A 16,463-nucleotide genomic window follows, 5' to 3' on the forward strand; every position below is an offset into this window, starting at 1 on the left:
GTCACGATTTGCCACTTCTGCGCATGCGTGTGACGTCATTTTGAGCATCTGCACCTGCGGCGAAACCCAGAAGTAACCCGTTCCGTTACTTCCAGGTTCCCGCGGAACGCAACCTGAAAACGCTCAACCTGAAGCAACTTTAACCTGAGGTATGACTGTAAAAGGACACATTCTACTCATGTAAAAACACCAGGCAGGCCCCACATGTAACCCAGAGATGCATTTTAAATAAAAGGACACATTCTAATCATGTAAAAACACGCTGATTCCTGGACCATCCACGAACCGGATTTAGAAGGTGATTGGGCCGGATCCGGCCTTAGTTTGCCTAGCCATGGTCTGATCCAATAGGCTCTTCTTTATATTCTTAAGGGAACAAGACCAATCCGCCTTAGGACACTGAGGAGACCCCTCCTCACAGCTCTGTTAGATGCTCCCTATTTACTTCACCACAAGAAATTATTCTCAGGCATTCAGGCTGGGTCTCAGGCCCAGGGCAGAAGGGCTTCTCAATAAGAAGAAGTATTTCTGGATCAGACTGAGCCTCTTCCATCCAGAAGACAAAAGGCACACCTTGATGTCCAGAAATGGCATCCACTTCTGAAACTCAAATTCTGCCCTCCAGACCCCCCATTCCGCCCCACCTGCATCACCCCACTGACTTCAGCCAAGGGGAACGTGCCCCTTGTACTGTACTTCTAACAGCTTTATTCCTTCATTCAGTGCTTCAGGCAGATGGAGAGGCCTTTGCTGGGTGAGGAGAGGAACGAAAGCAGAGCGTGGCAGAGAGAAAGGAAGTGGATTCTTGCCAGGCTGAACCCAACCCAAGGTGGGCCGTTCCGTCTCCTTCCTCCCAGCCCCCACCCCCAGTTCCAGCAGAGGAGCATCATGTCCAATGTAAAGGCTGCCCCTCCAAGGCCAACATGAAAGCCAAGCACTGTTGGAGCAAGAAGATGCTAAAATACTCACAATAGGTGTCCCAAAAGGAATGTAACCTACAGGAAGAAGGAGGGGAAAAACATATTTTAGTATATACAGAGAGAGACTCCATCACCCCAAAATAGGTTGTCTAGTGCGAGTGATACCTCAGATGCAGAGCAGAGGAAACAGACAAAAGACCTCACCCTTCCCCAGAACCAGTGCCGGATTTACGTATAAGCTCAACAAGCTATAGCTTGGGGGCCCACTCTCTTGGGCCCCCCAAAAAAATTAAAGGGGAAAAAACTGGATGTACATTTCCAAAATAGGAGATAAAAAACAAATGAAATAAAACCTACATACAGCGACAGTGTTTTGTGTTGTGTAGGCTCCTGTGATGTAAGTCATGGGCCCCGCCTGCTAGCCTGCTCCCTAAAATATCACCGGTTTGCTCCTTTCTATATATAGGGTCCCGACATTCTGCATGGACTGGTAGCATGACAACATGTGCAAATGGCTTGAGATACCTCTGAGGTCCGTAAATGACCATCTAGCATCTATTCAACACAAAAAACAGCGACAATTTGTTGCTGACAAAGAACATCTGGACATAGAAAGGGCCCCGTTACCTTCAGGAGCTGAGGGCCTCATCAGACCTCAATCTGGCCCTGCCCAGAACTGTGTCTGTGTTTTTCCTGTGTCTCAGGTGACATTAGGATTCTGCCCACCATCCTTTGCTACTGAACTCTGGCATTATTATTATTATTATTATTATTATTATTATTATTATTATTACCACTACTACTACAGACCCTCAAAGAGTGTCTATCTTCCAGGGACGCCCCTGATTTAGAGAAGCCGTCCCGGTTTATGATTTGATCCCGGAATGTCCCACTTTTCCTCAGGATGTCCCTGTTTCCATGGGAGAAATGTTGGGAGGGTAGAGAGTTATGTGACCCCTGAGCCATCCGAAGGCAACCCTGTATCTTGGAAGCTGCCCAGAGTGGCTGGGACAACCCCGTAAGATGTGTGGGGTATAAATAGGAAAATTATCATTATGGAATGGGACGTCCCTATTTTCACTGGAGTAATGTTGGAGGGTATGCTGCTACTACTATTATTTGTACGCCACTCTTCCCCCGTAGATCTCAGGGCGGTTCACAACATAAAATGGCAAAATAAAGATCTTAAAATACGTAAGGTACTCAGGCCAGAAGCAATGATACCACAGGTCTCATCGCATGTGTGCACACTTACAAAGGAGTTAAATCTGACATGAAAGGTAGCCTTACGATGAGCAAAACTACGTTCCTCCCTGAGGGATGCAATGCCAGTGGGAGGTGAGAGTCTGAATCGAGGGAGAGGTGGCTCTTGCAAGCCAATCCCAGCTGGTCACACACTCAAAGCAGCTCTTGGATCTGGGGGAGAAAGAAAACTGCCAGGGCTCAGCCAAGAGGCTGCAGAGCAGGTAAGGTCCACCCAAACACTTTTGGGGAAGCTTTGTTTCAGTTACTCCTTTAAGCAGGACTGCAATATTTAACCAATTAACTTGTCAAATCAATCAATTAAAAAAACAACCCTCCGGTGAGTGAGTGAAGAAGGCACCCCCAGCCTATCAGGCAGCAATTTTGAAAAGAAAAGAAAAATCATTCGTTTTAATGCAAGTCCTTTAAAAGGAAAGATGGCCAGTACCATCTTCATCTTAAAAGACAACAAAGTGACTCACAGCATCTTAAAGACTAACAAATTTATTGCAGCATAAGGTTTTGTGGGCTGAAGTCCACTTCATCACTCCCGCGTCTGACAAAGTGGGCTTGAGTCCACAAGAGCTTATGCCAAAATGAATTTCCTAGTCTTCAAAGTGCCGCAAGAATCATAGAACTGTCAAGTTGGAAGGGATCCTGAGGATCATCCAGTCCAACCCCTTGCAATGCAAGAAGGGGATCCCACGCGGGGATCGAACCTGCAACCTTGGCGTTATCAACACCACGCTCTAACCAACTGGGCCCCTTGTTGTTTTTGCTGCTCCCCCTCTGGATCTTCCTAGGAGAGACCTTCCTGTTGCCTTTCCTCTCATAAGGCAGAGGCTCCCTCTTCTTCCTAAGGCAATGCAAAAATGCATCTGGAGGGGTCTCAGCGGCCACAAAACTGGAACGTGTACAGAGGAGGGCAACCAAAATGGTCAAAGGCCTGGAAACGATGCCTTATGAGGAACGGCTAAGGGAGCTGGGCATGTTTAGCCTGGAGAAGAGGAGGTTAAGGGGTGATATGATAGCCATGTTCAAATATATAAAAGGATGTCACATAGAGGAGGGAGAAAGGTTGTTTTCTGCTGCTCCAGAGAAGCGGACACGGAGCAATGGATCCAAACTACAAGAAAGAAGATTCCACCTAAACATTAGGAAGAACTTCCTGACAGTAAGAGCTGTTTGACAGTGGAATTTGCTGCCAAGGAGTGTGGTGGAGTCTCCTTCTTTGGAGGTCTTTAAGCAGAGGCTTGACAACCATATGTCAGGAGTGCTCTGATGGTGTTTCCTGCTTGGCAGGGGGTTGGACTCGATGGCCCTTGTGGTCTCTTCCAACTCTATGATTCTATGAAAAGCCAGTGGAAATTGCATAAGCGCAGCAGGAAGCAGGGGGCCTGCAGGAACCCTCAGCACAAAGATTTTTTTTTAATGTTTAATTTAAATTGACAAATTCTGGTAGCACAGTATCATAGTAGGGTAGCGTGCGCGCGCGTGTGCACACACACACGGTACATATATAATTTTAAAAGTTTTTATTTTAATTGTGAGGGGCTTGCACGTCCACAAAAGCCTTTCTGGCATCCTAAAATAACAATGGGGGAATCCAAAGAGCAATACAAAATATTTTTGTTTAAAGGATTCCTTGGTGTTTTTTTTTTGGGGGGGGACAACATAATGGATCCAAGGAGCTTCTTTATGAGGTTGGGCCATACCTGACATTCTGAAAGGCATGAAAATCGTCTCGTTAGTGTCCGGATGGATGATGGCCTACAAGAAATCAGACAGAGTGAAGGTAGAGAGGAAGGGGGGGTGCTATCCCCAGTCCTGCCCTCCCAGCCGTGGTGCAAGTGAGTTGCCTACAACCCCAGGGATGATGGGGGCACTTTAACAGAGGGTTTTTGTCCTGCGAGAGAGAGGTGGTCCTTGGTGACATATTGACCGCTCCACTTTTTCTCCTGCCTCCATGACTTCCTCCCCGACCCCCACCCCCCATATACATTCAAAAGGCACAAACTGCAAGCAGGTCTGGCTAGCACTGCAAAGCTGCCCCCCATGCACATTCTCCCCGCCCCCAGCTAAACCCTCTCAAGCCATGAGAGAAGGTGGTATTTGAAAAACTAAAAACCAATAAAGAATTTTGAATTTCATTGTTATTCATGTTTTTATACTGGAATTCATGCTGCTTTTACAATTAAGTGTTTTAAATTTGTTGTCAGCCGCCCTGAGCCTGGTTTTTGAACCAGGAAGGGCGGGGTATAAATAAAAAATTATTATTATTTCTTATTATTATTATTTATTATTATCCCAGGCTGACATTCCCCCAATTCAGTCGGACTATGTAAGTGCGACAGAGGGTCTATTATGTGAGAAAAAGGCCTTTGCTGAAGTTTTCACTATGATTGCACTCCAGAGTTACCAAGGGTTCCCTTCCAACTGTGGTTTGTTTTTTTCACCTCCATCCCTGGAATATATGGCATATTTATGAAAAAAGGCTGGCTTTTGAGCATGCACAGAATGTCCTTCCTTTGCCACTAAGCAACCACTGCCGGTCCCAAAGGGTGAGAGGGAAGGGGTCAAAGGAAGGCAAGGACCCCTCACTGCTTGCTCCCCGCCCCCCCTCCAGCACCTCACACCAGCCTCTCCTTTTAGAAATTAAGAACCAGTCTCCTTTGGCTTAAAACGGGACAAGCAGAGCCCAGCCTGCCTCAGAAATTATGCAGCAATAAAGGACTTTTAGAAGGCAGAAACTCCATCTGGGGAGGTCCACGCTTGTTTGATTTACAGGTAAAGTTGTTTTAAATGACAAGACATGTAACTGATCCACACCTTGGGGTGCCTAAAGAGTGGGTAAAGGTAAAGGTACTCCTGACCATTAGGTCCAGTCATGACCGACTCTGGGGTTGCGGCACTCATCTCGCTTTATTGGCCGAGGGAGCCGGCGTACAGCTTCCAGATCATGTGGCCAGCATGACTAAGCCGCTTCTGGCGAACCAGAGCAGCGCATGGAAACACCGTTTACCTTCCCTCCGGAGTGGTACCTATTTATCTACTTGCACTTCGTGCTTTCAAACTGCTAAGTTGGCAGGAGCAGGGACTGAGCAACGGGAGCTCACCCCATCGCGGGGATTAGAACCGCCGACCTGATCGGCAAGTCCTAGGCTCTGTGGTTTAACCCACAGCGTCACCCGCGTCCCAAAGAGGGGGTACACCTGGAGAATCCTCTAGGCTGCTTTACCCTTTGTTGGCTTTAGCAGGAGCATCATGCCTCCCTGCAACTGGGCCTCTTCCACCCCCTCCAGCATCCCCATGAGCTTGGAAACCATGCACTGCCTCTCTCTTGGTCTGGGGGCCCTGCAGAGACTCCTCCTTGGCGCTAATGGGAAAAGGAAGCCCAGGGCAGCTCACAGGGCAAGGAAAGGCCAGGCATCCCGTTGGGCACACAGAGCAGAGGCAGCCAAACAGACAAGGACAGCCAGCACTCGCCACTTTTGCAGGAAGGCAAAAAGGCAGCAGCAGCAGCAGCATGATAAGGGAAAAGCAAAGACCGGTTACCTGTTTAATTTTTTGTGCTTTCCAAAGCTAGAAATACAAAAGGACATAATTAATGTTGCTTGTTAGGTGGGAGATCAGTCACGTGAGCCCAGGAGCTTGCAGAGTCTCGGGGCACATGCGAAACAAATGTCACAGGATGCAAGGCCAGGAATCCACAACCCAGTTTCCCTCTGAACAAATTCACTGTGGAAACCGAAGCACGAGTCTGCAACCTGAACATCCCACCATTTCCCAAAACCCGAGATGGGTGGTGGTCCCTGACCCTTGCAGGAGAGATGTCTGTAGTTGCGCCTTCCCATTGTCCGTGGCTGGCAAGATGGGGGCCACCTGGGCAGTGCTTGCAACCCCACACAGTGACCAAGGGCTTATCCACGCTTACGTTTTGCCCTGCCCTTTCCAGGCACAGGTCCACGATTGAAAGCTCCATGTTCAAGCATTGTTGTTTTTTTGCCCAAAGCTTTCCCCATGAAAATATACCCTTTGACACTCAATCAAACAGATTATACTTTAATTAAAACAAGAGAAATGTGGCACAGGCTGCCCATGGGCGTAGCCAGATTTATGGGGGCGGAGGCAGAACCGAGCTATCTGAGACTCAATTGGTCAGTTAGTTAAGTATTTTTATTTATTTACTTGATTTAAAGGGGACAGCTGTCCCCCCCCCCCCGCACCCCCTGGCTACGCCCATGAGACTGCCTAATGCAAGGGGAGGCGACGCATCCACCCCTCCTGCCAGGTGAGGATTTCTGTGCGAGGTTCTTGTTAAAATTCTAAGGGGGGAAAAAAACACATTCCAGGTGAGTACTTTGCATCAATGGATGTCTAAAGTGCAAGGGCACCCTGACACCCGCCAGCTCAAGTAGCAGAGCATGAGACTCCTAATCTCAGGGTGTGGGTTTGAGCCTCACGCTGGGCAAAAGATTCCTGCCTTGCAGGGAGTGGAACCAGACGACCCTCGTGGTCCTTTCCAACTGTACGATTCTAGGATTGTATTATTTTGTATTCACGTCACCCCCCTAGGAAGGAAGGAGGGATTCAGACAAGGGTCACTAAAGGAAGCCAGACCCCCAAGACACCTCCCAAGAGGGGGCTGCTTCTCACATGATCCTCACGTAATGGTGCCGGCAGCAGGGGGGCAAATGCAGGTGGGAAAAGGTTCTTCCTAAGGTTAATTAGAAAAGAAGGGCAGGGAGAGAGATGCCCACCTTGCCTGGCCTGCCGATCTCTGGGCGTGGAAGGGGCAGCCAGAGAGAAAGGCTACCAAGGAGCTTCTCAAGGAGCAAAACAGTTTGAAGAAACCCAAAAGTGGCAGGACCCTGATTCCTCCAAATCCACAGCCACTGGGGACAGCCAAAGGTCTGTGGCACAGCAGCTCTACCTGAACGAGGGAGGCAGAAGCTCACATCTCCCCCTTCTCTTTGCCATGGGGACAGACATTTGGGTCTCAGGCAAGCCAAGCGCTCTCTTCCCCACAGCCTCACTCAGACCCACAGTCAAGTCCCCAAATGCTCAGGAGGTGGATCTGCTGAAGCCGAGAGTGTGCCAAGGCGTCCCTCACCCTGCCATGGAGGCTGGTCCATTAGGAGGCACACAGGGGGCACTGCCCCACCAGCCACATGCTACCCTGTCTGCCAGCCTCCTCCTCTGTGTTGCCCCTCCTGGAATTTAGCAGGGAAGAAGAGGGGGACAAAGCTGGAATAAGGTGGCCCCGCCAGGCACCACCTACAGTGGGTCTCCCTGTCTTCTGCCCTACCATCCCCAAGGGGCACCCGCTGCCACCGCACACCAGCTGGTGAAACAGGCTCTGCCTTGGCCACCTCCATCAGGCACCTTGTGGGAAACTGGGGCAAACTGGGGGGCCTTTAATGGGGGACCCCTCCTCCTGCTAAGGGCTGTCAAAGGGCTTCTCAGACTGCAGGCCCCAGCATCCTGCATTCTGTATCTTGTGCAGATCTGAGTAATACTTAGGCGCCAGGCGAGGCGGGAGGAAGTGCAAAGTGCCATTTTACTGCAAACAGACCTCTTCGCTCTTCATCAACAGTGTAAAAGAAAAGCCATTTATCCCCGCAAAGGGATGCTGTTTGGCCTCCGTCCTCTGCTGTGCCTGAGCCAGCGGGAGGGGCCCTTCCCGCTGCTAGCCTGATTGAAGGGGGAGCCCAGCAATAAATACCTGCCCATTAGGGTGGCAGAGTCTCTTTGCACTTCAGCCACAAAGGGAGATGAATCCGTCTCCAGGCAGAGAGAGCTGCGGAGGAGGCTGCATTCGGCAAGGGCGAGGAGGGGTGCAAAGTCAAGAAAGCACCCCTTCCTCATCGGGAGCGGAAGCAGGCTGGAGATTGGGAAGGGGAGAGCAAGTTCACCTCCCCAGGCCAGCGGAGGGCGGTGCCCAGCCATCCTGTTTCACAGGGGGGCATGCTTGTGTTAAATGGGTGGCGATTTCCGTTTAGCTCTTCTGCAGCAGCTGGTGGGAGCAGTAATTAAAAGGACTTAAAGGTGAGGGAAGCAGAAGCTGGGTGAGATACCTTGCCGCCAGGAGGCTGTGGTCAGAGGCACGGCCAGCAGAGGAGAGCGAGGCAGAAAGCAGGACGGGCTGGAGATCGTCTACACCAGAGAACATGAGAAGAGCCTGCTGGATCAGGCCCATGCCCCATCTGGTCCAGCACCCTGTTTTCATAGTTGCCAACCAGGTGTGCCCAAGGGAATGGCCCCCTCCTCAATGAGGAAGGACGTTTGTCTACATGCCTCATCTGACAACTGTGAGCCAAAAGCTGTCAAGTTTCCTGCACCTACGTAGACTGGAGTGCTGCAACAGAAGAGGCAGGAAGGAGCCCTCTAAATCAGGGGTCAGCAAACTAAGGCCCATGGGCCACAAGCGGCCCACAGGGGTGTTTAACCGGCCCACGAGCCGCCCCCAAACCAAGCCGCCCGCTCAGCGAGTCCCCACTGGCACAGCGTGGTGTGGAGACTTGCTTCCATGGCACCGGAAATTGCATCTGCACATGCGCAGACGCCGAAAATTCCGTGCGCACGCGCTTATGGGATCTCTGCTGGAGTGAAACGGCCCAGGGGAGGTAAACCTTGCCCACCCCTGCTCTAACTGACCAGCCTAGGCTAATCACCAGGAAAATATATGGGGAAGTCCCCTGGTTGCAGTGTTAATATGATAAGAAGGTGAAAAGAGCCTGGCAGCTGGATCCGACTGTAGAGGGCAGAGAACAGCAGTGGTCATAGATAGCCCTCGCCTCCAGAAATTTGTCGAATCCTCTCTTCAAGCCATCTAGGTTGGTGGATGAAGAAGTCGTTTCTTTTATCTGCCCTGAAGCTTCCGAGATTCAGCTTCATTGGCTGTCCCTGAGTTCTAGTCTTATGGGAGAGGGATAAAAGCTTTCTATCATGTCGCCTCTTCCTTGTCTTTCAGAAGGTAGAGGAGAATATCCTAAAAATCATTACTGGGGGAGAAGGGGCCCTGTTCCCAGCCTCACAGGCATCTCCACAGAGCCAAGAAGCTGAGCTGCAAGTCAGAGAGACCTAGAAACTTAGCCCTAGGCAGCTAGTGCCATCCAGACACAGGCTTCTCTATCAGGACGTCTCAACACGCCATGCTTGGCGGCTCCTCTGATCTTGCGGGTCCTTTGGGCCGGCTGGAAAACAAGCTCCAAACACAGGTGGCACCTCCACAAAGGTGGTAACTCCTAGGAGGGGAGCAAGGAGGTTTGGAAGGAGGTTTCAAAGTCTGCTGTCATTATTTTCTGCTCACTCTCTCTTTAAACAAGAGCGACATCTGCTCAGCGCTTCCTCTGAGTTCTCAAGCTTCACAAACAAATTAACTTAGTAGGTAACCTGTGGTCCCAAGCTGGGGCTCTGTACACCAGGTCCAGCAGATTGGCAGCCCATGCAATCCTTCTAGCTGAGGGAGGGATTTTGCTCTAGCCACACCACCCGGGTCAACCTCAGGGGCAGCCCTACAAACAGAACACTACAGTAGTCCAACCCGGAGGTTACCCATCAGTTGACAACACCGATCAGGCTACCTGGGTTCAGAAATGGCCGCCTGACCCTCCAAGTGATGGGAGATTCAGCCCCAAACACCTGGAAGGGGCCAGGTTAGCAAAGCTCGCAGCGTCATGTTTTCTGTATGCTCTGCTAAGCAGGGATCACGACAAGCTGGAACTGAGCAGGAGAGCTGAGAAGTTGCCCCGCAGCCACAAAGGCAGCCCAGGCCCTGCCGACTTCCTTCTCCCCACGGCAGCCCACGCAGTGCTGGGAAACCTTGGCGATGGCCGCCGACAGCCCGTTACCATCATTAGCGGCACACAAGGACGAGCTCCGATGAGCAGCCTTCAGCGGAGGAATTGGGTAACACCTCTTCCTCAGCAAGCTGTTTGCTGGACACTCATCACTGGTTCCACAGCAGAGGATTTGCTCTCATTACTGAGCTGTGGGGCCTGTCCTGCAGCTCCACATCCCAACCTGGCCTCGCTGAAGAGGGCTGCCCAAGCATGCTCAAGCCCTCCTTAGCAGCCAGGAGCCAGCAGACAAGGAGGGAAGTCAGGTATCTTCTGCCAGGTCAGACCAAGGGCCCCTGTTTGAGAACTGGGTCTCCAGCAGATGCGTCCTGGAAGCCCCCGCAAGCAGGATGCAAAGACAGTAGCACTGCCCAGCCCAGAATAGTCTTGCCTTGCCCCCAGCATCACATCCCAGGTGGCTTGGGTAAGACATGGGGGAGCAATGCCATCAAATCAAAGAACTGTAGATTCCAACCCAGGAATCGCAGCTAAAGAATCCCTGACAAATGGCCGGCCAGCCACTCTTTAAAAACTTTTAAGGCTAATTCCAGGCAGCTGAGGACAGAGCTGCTGACACACTCTTTGAGAAACGGGAAGACTCAGAAAGACTGCCTGCTGCCCCTTCTCCCCCTCAGCCTCATCATCAGGCATTTCACCACAGAGGAGGCAACCATGTGAACTGCTGAGATGGGAACAGACAGAACCAAGCATCCCTAGTTAAGAACGTATCAAATACACTTAACTACGGTGCGCTTTTGCGACACAAACAATCCCTTCTAAGCACTTCGGATCATCTTTTCCAGTAGCAATGACTAGCTAGCTGCAGAAACGACTGTGGCAGGTTTGCCACAGTTGCTTCCACGCCGTTGCTGAGTGGCCCGCCACTGCTAAGTTTTGATCTGTTCTATGGATGGATTATTTATTTATTTGACACTGCCGTTGTGCAACACATTATATGGAGCCACAAGAAGAATGCAACAGATCCTTGCTCTGCGCATTAGCAGTGTGCTGCCCAGGCTTCCTGTGGTTCTGTTTTTGCATAGTGTAAAAACATTTTAATGAATGGTAGGTTTTGTATGATTTTTTAAAAAATAGTACACTGTGTCTATGCTTATGTTTTTACAGGTGCTGCAAGTCTCTTGGAGACCTTTGGGTAACAAAGTGACTATCAAGTCATTGTCGTCATCACCATGGACTAAAGAGCTGGAGGAGCCCAGCGTTCTTCTGCTCAGTTATATCCCCATAATAGCTCATCTGGTACAGGAAGGGCCAGAGAAGAGCTCAATGGCTGCCTCTTTTGGAGGCAAGGGAGCAGAGCCAAGGGCAGGTGCTCAAAGGTCTCTGGTCACTCCCAACGCCTGTCGGAACTGCTCACGATGCGCTCTCTGTGGTGCTGTGGCCCACCTGGCCCCATGGGCACCTTCATGGGACCAGGAAAGGCCAGGTGGGTCATCGGGCGGTATTTGGGGGGGGGGGAGATGCAAGTGGAAGAAATGGACCAATGCCCGCTAGCAGCAGACCCCTCCTGCAATGGGGCCTTCCCCAAACACCAGCTGCTCTGCGCTTTTGACACATGCCAGACACTTCTTAGCCCATCTGCCGGCAAGGCACTTTCCCTCACAGCCTACTGGCTCACAGCCGCCACCCAGCACCATTCCTGGCGGTGCTCCTTGACACTTGCCAAGTGCAGAGCTGGCGTCGCGTAACTGCCACCCGCATCCCATGGGCAAAGTCTCCCTTTCCCACCCACCCCAGTTCTTCCTTGCTCCTGCAGCCCTTGTTTCTGGGACAAAGAGGCCTCTTCCCAACATTCAGGTAGGTTAGGCCAAAGAAGGGCAAACCTGCTGCCTCTACACAGCCGATTCAGCGGTGATGCCCACCCAGGAGGGTGCAGAGGATTTTCGTGCAAAAGGTCTTCATCCCAGTTATCCAAAAGTTGTCTGAACGAGGCCTTCCTGGCCACAGTAGTGAAGAACCCTGAACTGGCTGAACCATGAATTGGGGAGTGGGCAGGTCAATCTCTGGGCTTGAGGCTCTCCTGTAGAGGAAAATAACTTTGCTCCGATAGGTCTGTAGTCACAGCTAATGGGGGGGGGGTCATTGGACAAAGCGTTGGTTGTGGACACAAGAAACCCAAGTTCAAATCCCAGCCCAGCCACGGCAAAGTGAAAGGATGTGTCTCCTCTCCCAGACGCTCTCTGCAACTTGTCATGTCCAGACTACCTGTGGATGGAAATCCAAACCATGCACCCCTGGCGCCATAGAGATGGGGGCAGGGGGCAGGCAGCACACACTGAAAGATATAGACCCCTCTGACTGTGAAGCTGCGCTTGCACCAAGTTTGCTCACACCCCCGGACACAACTATGCCATGGTTCTCTGCCGCAAGAGATGAGGTGAGCACCAGTTTCAAGAGGATTAAGCAGAGCAATGGAGGAAAGGCTTACGAAGGCCGGCCGTCATGAGAGCTAAAAATGGAGCCTCCAGATTCAGAGGCAGCGCACTGCTATTTCCCAGGTGTTGGGGACTGTCAAGCTCCTAAGGGCATTGGGCTGCATGTGAGGGCGCTGAAACAAAATCTGGCAGAAACTTGGGGTCCCCAGCAATGTCCAATGCTCAAATCAAATTTTGAATCTGGCTTTCTTTACCTCAGAACTCAGAACTCGAATGCTTTATAGACTTCTTGGCATCTTTTGATTGTTTGGATTCTGGCAGCTGTCAAAAATGAAACTTCATAACCTGACAAACACTGTCAAAACATTAAATACCACTGCATGTCAGCTGTCAAATAAAGTGTGAAATTTCAAACACTAAAGTCCAGCATCAATGAACATCACATATTAAAACATCCAATTAATATCTGGCAAATATTCAGAGGCTGAATGCGTACACAGATACTGTCGTTTTAACCAGGGTTTCTTCCACAAGCCACATGTTGTCTCACGGACAATTCTATAAGCCCCACAGCTGTTTTGCCTTGTGCCTTTGTAGCTTGGTGAGCATCTGGGGTAGCCAAACAAACCATGGTTAAGCAAGGCTGTTTGCTTCAGATGCAATGCTAAGCAGTAGTGAAAACAAGCAATGGTACAGAAATCAACAAACCATGGCTTCACAATGTGGTTTTTGTCGGGAAACCAACCATGGTTGGCTTTCTAGGCTGGGTTCAACATACCACAGGGCTCAGAGTGATGTGTGAAGTAGGATACAGAAAATATTCAATATCAGAATGCACAGAGGAGAATATTTGGCTCTAGGCTAGATGCATCTTTGTCTTGATCTAAATTATGGGTTTCAGATGCAGAAGGGAGCCCATCCGATGTGCACCTGACCCTCAAAGATGCAGAGGCACCTGTAGAGCACAGACCCCATTTTGGCCATGGAACTTACAGCAGCAGATCAGTAGGTTCTTATGCTTACGCAAAGCTTGTACAAAGATTCATGCACTTTGGTTACCTCTTTGTTGGTGACTCCTGGGGGCAGAGTCCCATGTTTATAATCCTCCAGCAACTGCACAGCTTCTTTAAGACGACTCTGCACACAAACAACAAACAGAGGTGAGAGTTAGCAGCAACTATTCCACAAGGGGGGGGGGGACTACAGCTCACACCAGGTGTCAAGAAACTACCCAGGGGCACCAATTGGCCAAGACAGCATAGTCACTTAGCGGAATTTTAAAACTGCGAATTGTCTGTCCTCAAGGTCTAGTTGTGGCTTTGGCCGTCTCACATGCAGGATGCTCTCTGCAACCAGGTGGACTAGGAAAGGGGACCCTGGAAATGCCAGCTCATCCTGCAGGTGCAAAAGAGCTGGACTGGCAGCACAGGAAGCCCTTTGGGGGAAGGCATGGGAGTGGAGGGGGCCAGTTTAAGAGACTGAAATCACCCCCAGGCCCAAGGAAGACCTCAGTTACACAGTTCCTGAAAAATCTCCCTCAGGTCAAAGAAAATTAGATATATGTTTTGCAGCAATAAAAGTTCTGTTATTGGAAGAAATTACGCAAGTTGTGCAAAACTACCCAAGTATTCTCATTTGTCTGTCTGTTAGTTTAGAAGAATCTTAATAAACCAACTCATTAAAAAAATCAAGGTGAAATGCAGTAAAATCATTAAAACATCATAAAACTTTAAAGTCTTAAAATTCTAGAATCATAACATATGGAAGAAATGACCAACACTGAATCAAATTAATGAGCTAAAAATGCTTGGCAAAACCAATCCATTTTCAGCAAGTGAAGCAACTTCAGGCCTGTCAGGTGCCTGCCTGGTTTCCGTGGGGGAAATGCCATACGGTCATATACAATTAACAAGCGGTCCGTCTGCCCTGACAGCCTCAAGGGTAGCAGGTGGGCAACGTGATCTCCTGAGCAGAAGTCCTCCTGTCCCCTCCTCTCCTTCCTCCAGCCAGAGATTCAAAGCGGTTCTTCTTGAATCAAACAGCGTAAGAATGCAATCCTTGCCTCAGTCAGCACTTGGGGCAGCTTGCAGCAATGGATTTATAACTGAACAATTCCCACTGAAGAATTATGCTAAATGTAAAAAAAACGATGCAACACAAAAGTTCAAGTTTGAACACTGCTGTTGCTTTATCAAAGTTTATTGCAAGTTTTGAAGAAAAGGCCTTTTTGGAAAAAGAATCCAATTGGCTCCAAAGGTTTTGGCTTCTGCAGTTACTGGAGCCTCACAGAAGGAGGAGACCTTCTCTTCGCGTTCTGCCACCCAGCTTGCTCCTTCCTCAGGCTCCCAATAATTGCACGGAGATCTCTTTCTTCCTTTTTCATTGCAACATCAAAGGCAGCTTTGCCGTTTGCTTGGGAAACTGCAGAAAAGGGCGCCAACCTGAGGGCTGGAGGTGCAGCAGAGAGGGGGGCTTTTTAGAGAGCTAATGAGAGGAGACCCCCCCCAACTCCCCATCCAGCCAACGCGCTCACTAGCCTAAGACATTCGCTGCTGGCTTTTCATCAGACCAAAATGATAAACTGCAATGCATCTAGTGCTATCACGTCCTCCTAAAAGCTAGTTATAGAAAAATTGAGATTCTGAACACAGGACGTTAGTTTACACCAAGTCAGAGCAATGGTCCCTCAGTACCCCGTGCCTGTGGCCTGCCACTGCACTTTGGCCCAACCTTTGGTGGACTTTCAAATGAAAGAACATAGGAAGAGCTGGCCATGATCCGGGGTGATGGGAGTCGTAGGAAAGCTTCCCTTGGTCTACGCTGACCGGCTCACCTGGACACCCAAAGCGTGCCTTGGAAGAGCAAAGAGGTGGCAGCCAGGAGACCACAGGTCATTCCGTCCCATGAAAAGGGCCAGTGTCCTGATGGCATCTTGCTCACTGCGTACGGGCGCCATTAAGCGTTAGTCCAGAATCCAAGCCTTGCTGGACCTTTGAGCAAGGCAGAGTTTTCATGCCAAGAGCCAGAGCATTCCAGGGAAGCTGGCAACAACAACAACATTTATTTATGTTTATACCCCGCCCATCTAGCTGGGTTTCCCCAGCCACTCTGGGCAGCTGACAGAATATCTAAAATATCACAGCCTAGGACCCTCGTACCTACGGCACCACCTCTCCCGGTATGCCCCACAGAGGACATTAAGGTCCATAAATAGCAACACCCTAGAGGTCCCGGGCCCTAAAGAAGTTAGATTAGCCTCAACCAGAGGCAGGGCCTTTTCAACTCTGGCTCCGGTCTGGTGGAACGCTCTGCCTCATGAGACCAGGGCCCTGCAGGATCTGATTTATTTCTGCAGGGCCTGTAAGACAGAGTTGTTCCGCCTGGCCTTTGGCTTGGAATCAACTTGATCCCCTCCTCTTTCCTTTCTCCTTCTGTGATGGAACTCCTATTTGGGGACTTCCCTGGCTTTTTCTGGCCCACGTAGGACCAGTCTGGATAGTTGGCCTTGGTGAAGACTTGATGTTTTCATTCCCCAAAAACTTTTTTATTTGAGTTTCTACCGAACTGAGGCTGCATTTTAATGTTGTACTTAATCTTGTTTTTAAGTTGCATTTTAATCAATTGTTTTATATCTGGTGTTAGCCGCCCTGAGCCCAGTCTTGGCTGGGGAGGGCGGGGTATAAATAAAAATTTATTATTATTTTTATTAAAACAGAATAAAGCATCAAACATTAAAAACTTCCTGATACAGGGCTGCCTTCAGATGTCTTCTACAAGTTGTATAGTTCTTCTGGCAAGAGCCAGAAGCCACACGCTGGTTGCCGTTTCCGCCTCCCTCTGGCGCCTCCTAAGCGGAACTTTGGTCCTGTGCGATGTCAGTCTGCCCACAAGAAGCACAGAATCACAGAACTGGAAGGGACTCCTGGGGTCATCTACTCCAACCCTTGCAATGCGATCCTCGCTAGGCTCCAGAATGGGGTTCCCACACCAAAGCAAGTCTGGGGTGAGGGGCTAGGGCAAGGAGGGCACGTGGGCATCAGGAATCCGTTCCACCCTGTTTGCGGCAA

General features: G+C 50.1%; 1 protein-coding gene across 2 annotated transcripts in view; it reads right to left on the bottom strand.

Annotated features, from left to right (window-relative positions):
* Nucleotides 1-16,463, bottom strand: part of SFXN5 (sideroflexin 5) — an 89,872-nt gene that overhangs the window by 49,028 nt on the left and 24,381 nt on the right. Inside the window, exons 3-6 of one of the 2 annotated variants that reach the window (XM_053402267.1) lie at nt 13,456-13,533; nt 5,718-5,744; nt 3,878-3,932; nt 970-995 (exon numbers count right to left, since the gene is read on the bottom strand). In XM_053402267.1, coding sequence (XP_053258242.1) covers nt 970-995; nt 3,878-3,932; nt 5,718-5,744; nt 13,456-13,533 — 186 coding nt within the window. The remainder of the gene's footprint in view (nt 1-969; nt 996-3,877; nt 3,933-5,717; nt 5,745-13,455; nt 13,534-16,463) is intronic. The other variant, XM_053402268.1, reaches the window with a different exon arrangement.

Source organism: Podarcis raffonei, chromosome 9 (genome assembly GCF_027172205.1).
Source record: "Podarcis raffonei isolate rPodRaf1 chromosome 9, rPodRaf1.pri, whole genome shotgun sequence".
Lineage (NCBI taxonomy): Eukaryota > Metazoa > Chordata > Lepidosauria > Squamata > Lacertidae > Podarcis > Podarcis raffonei.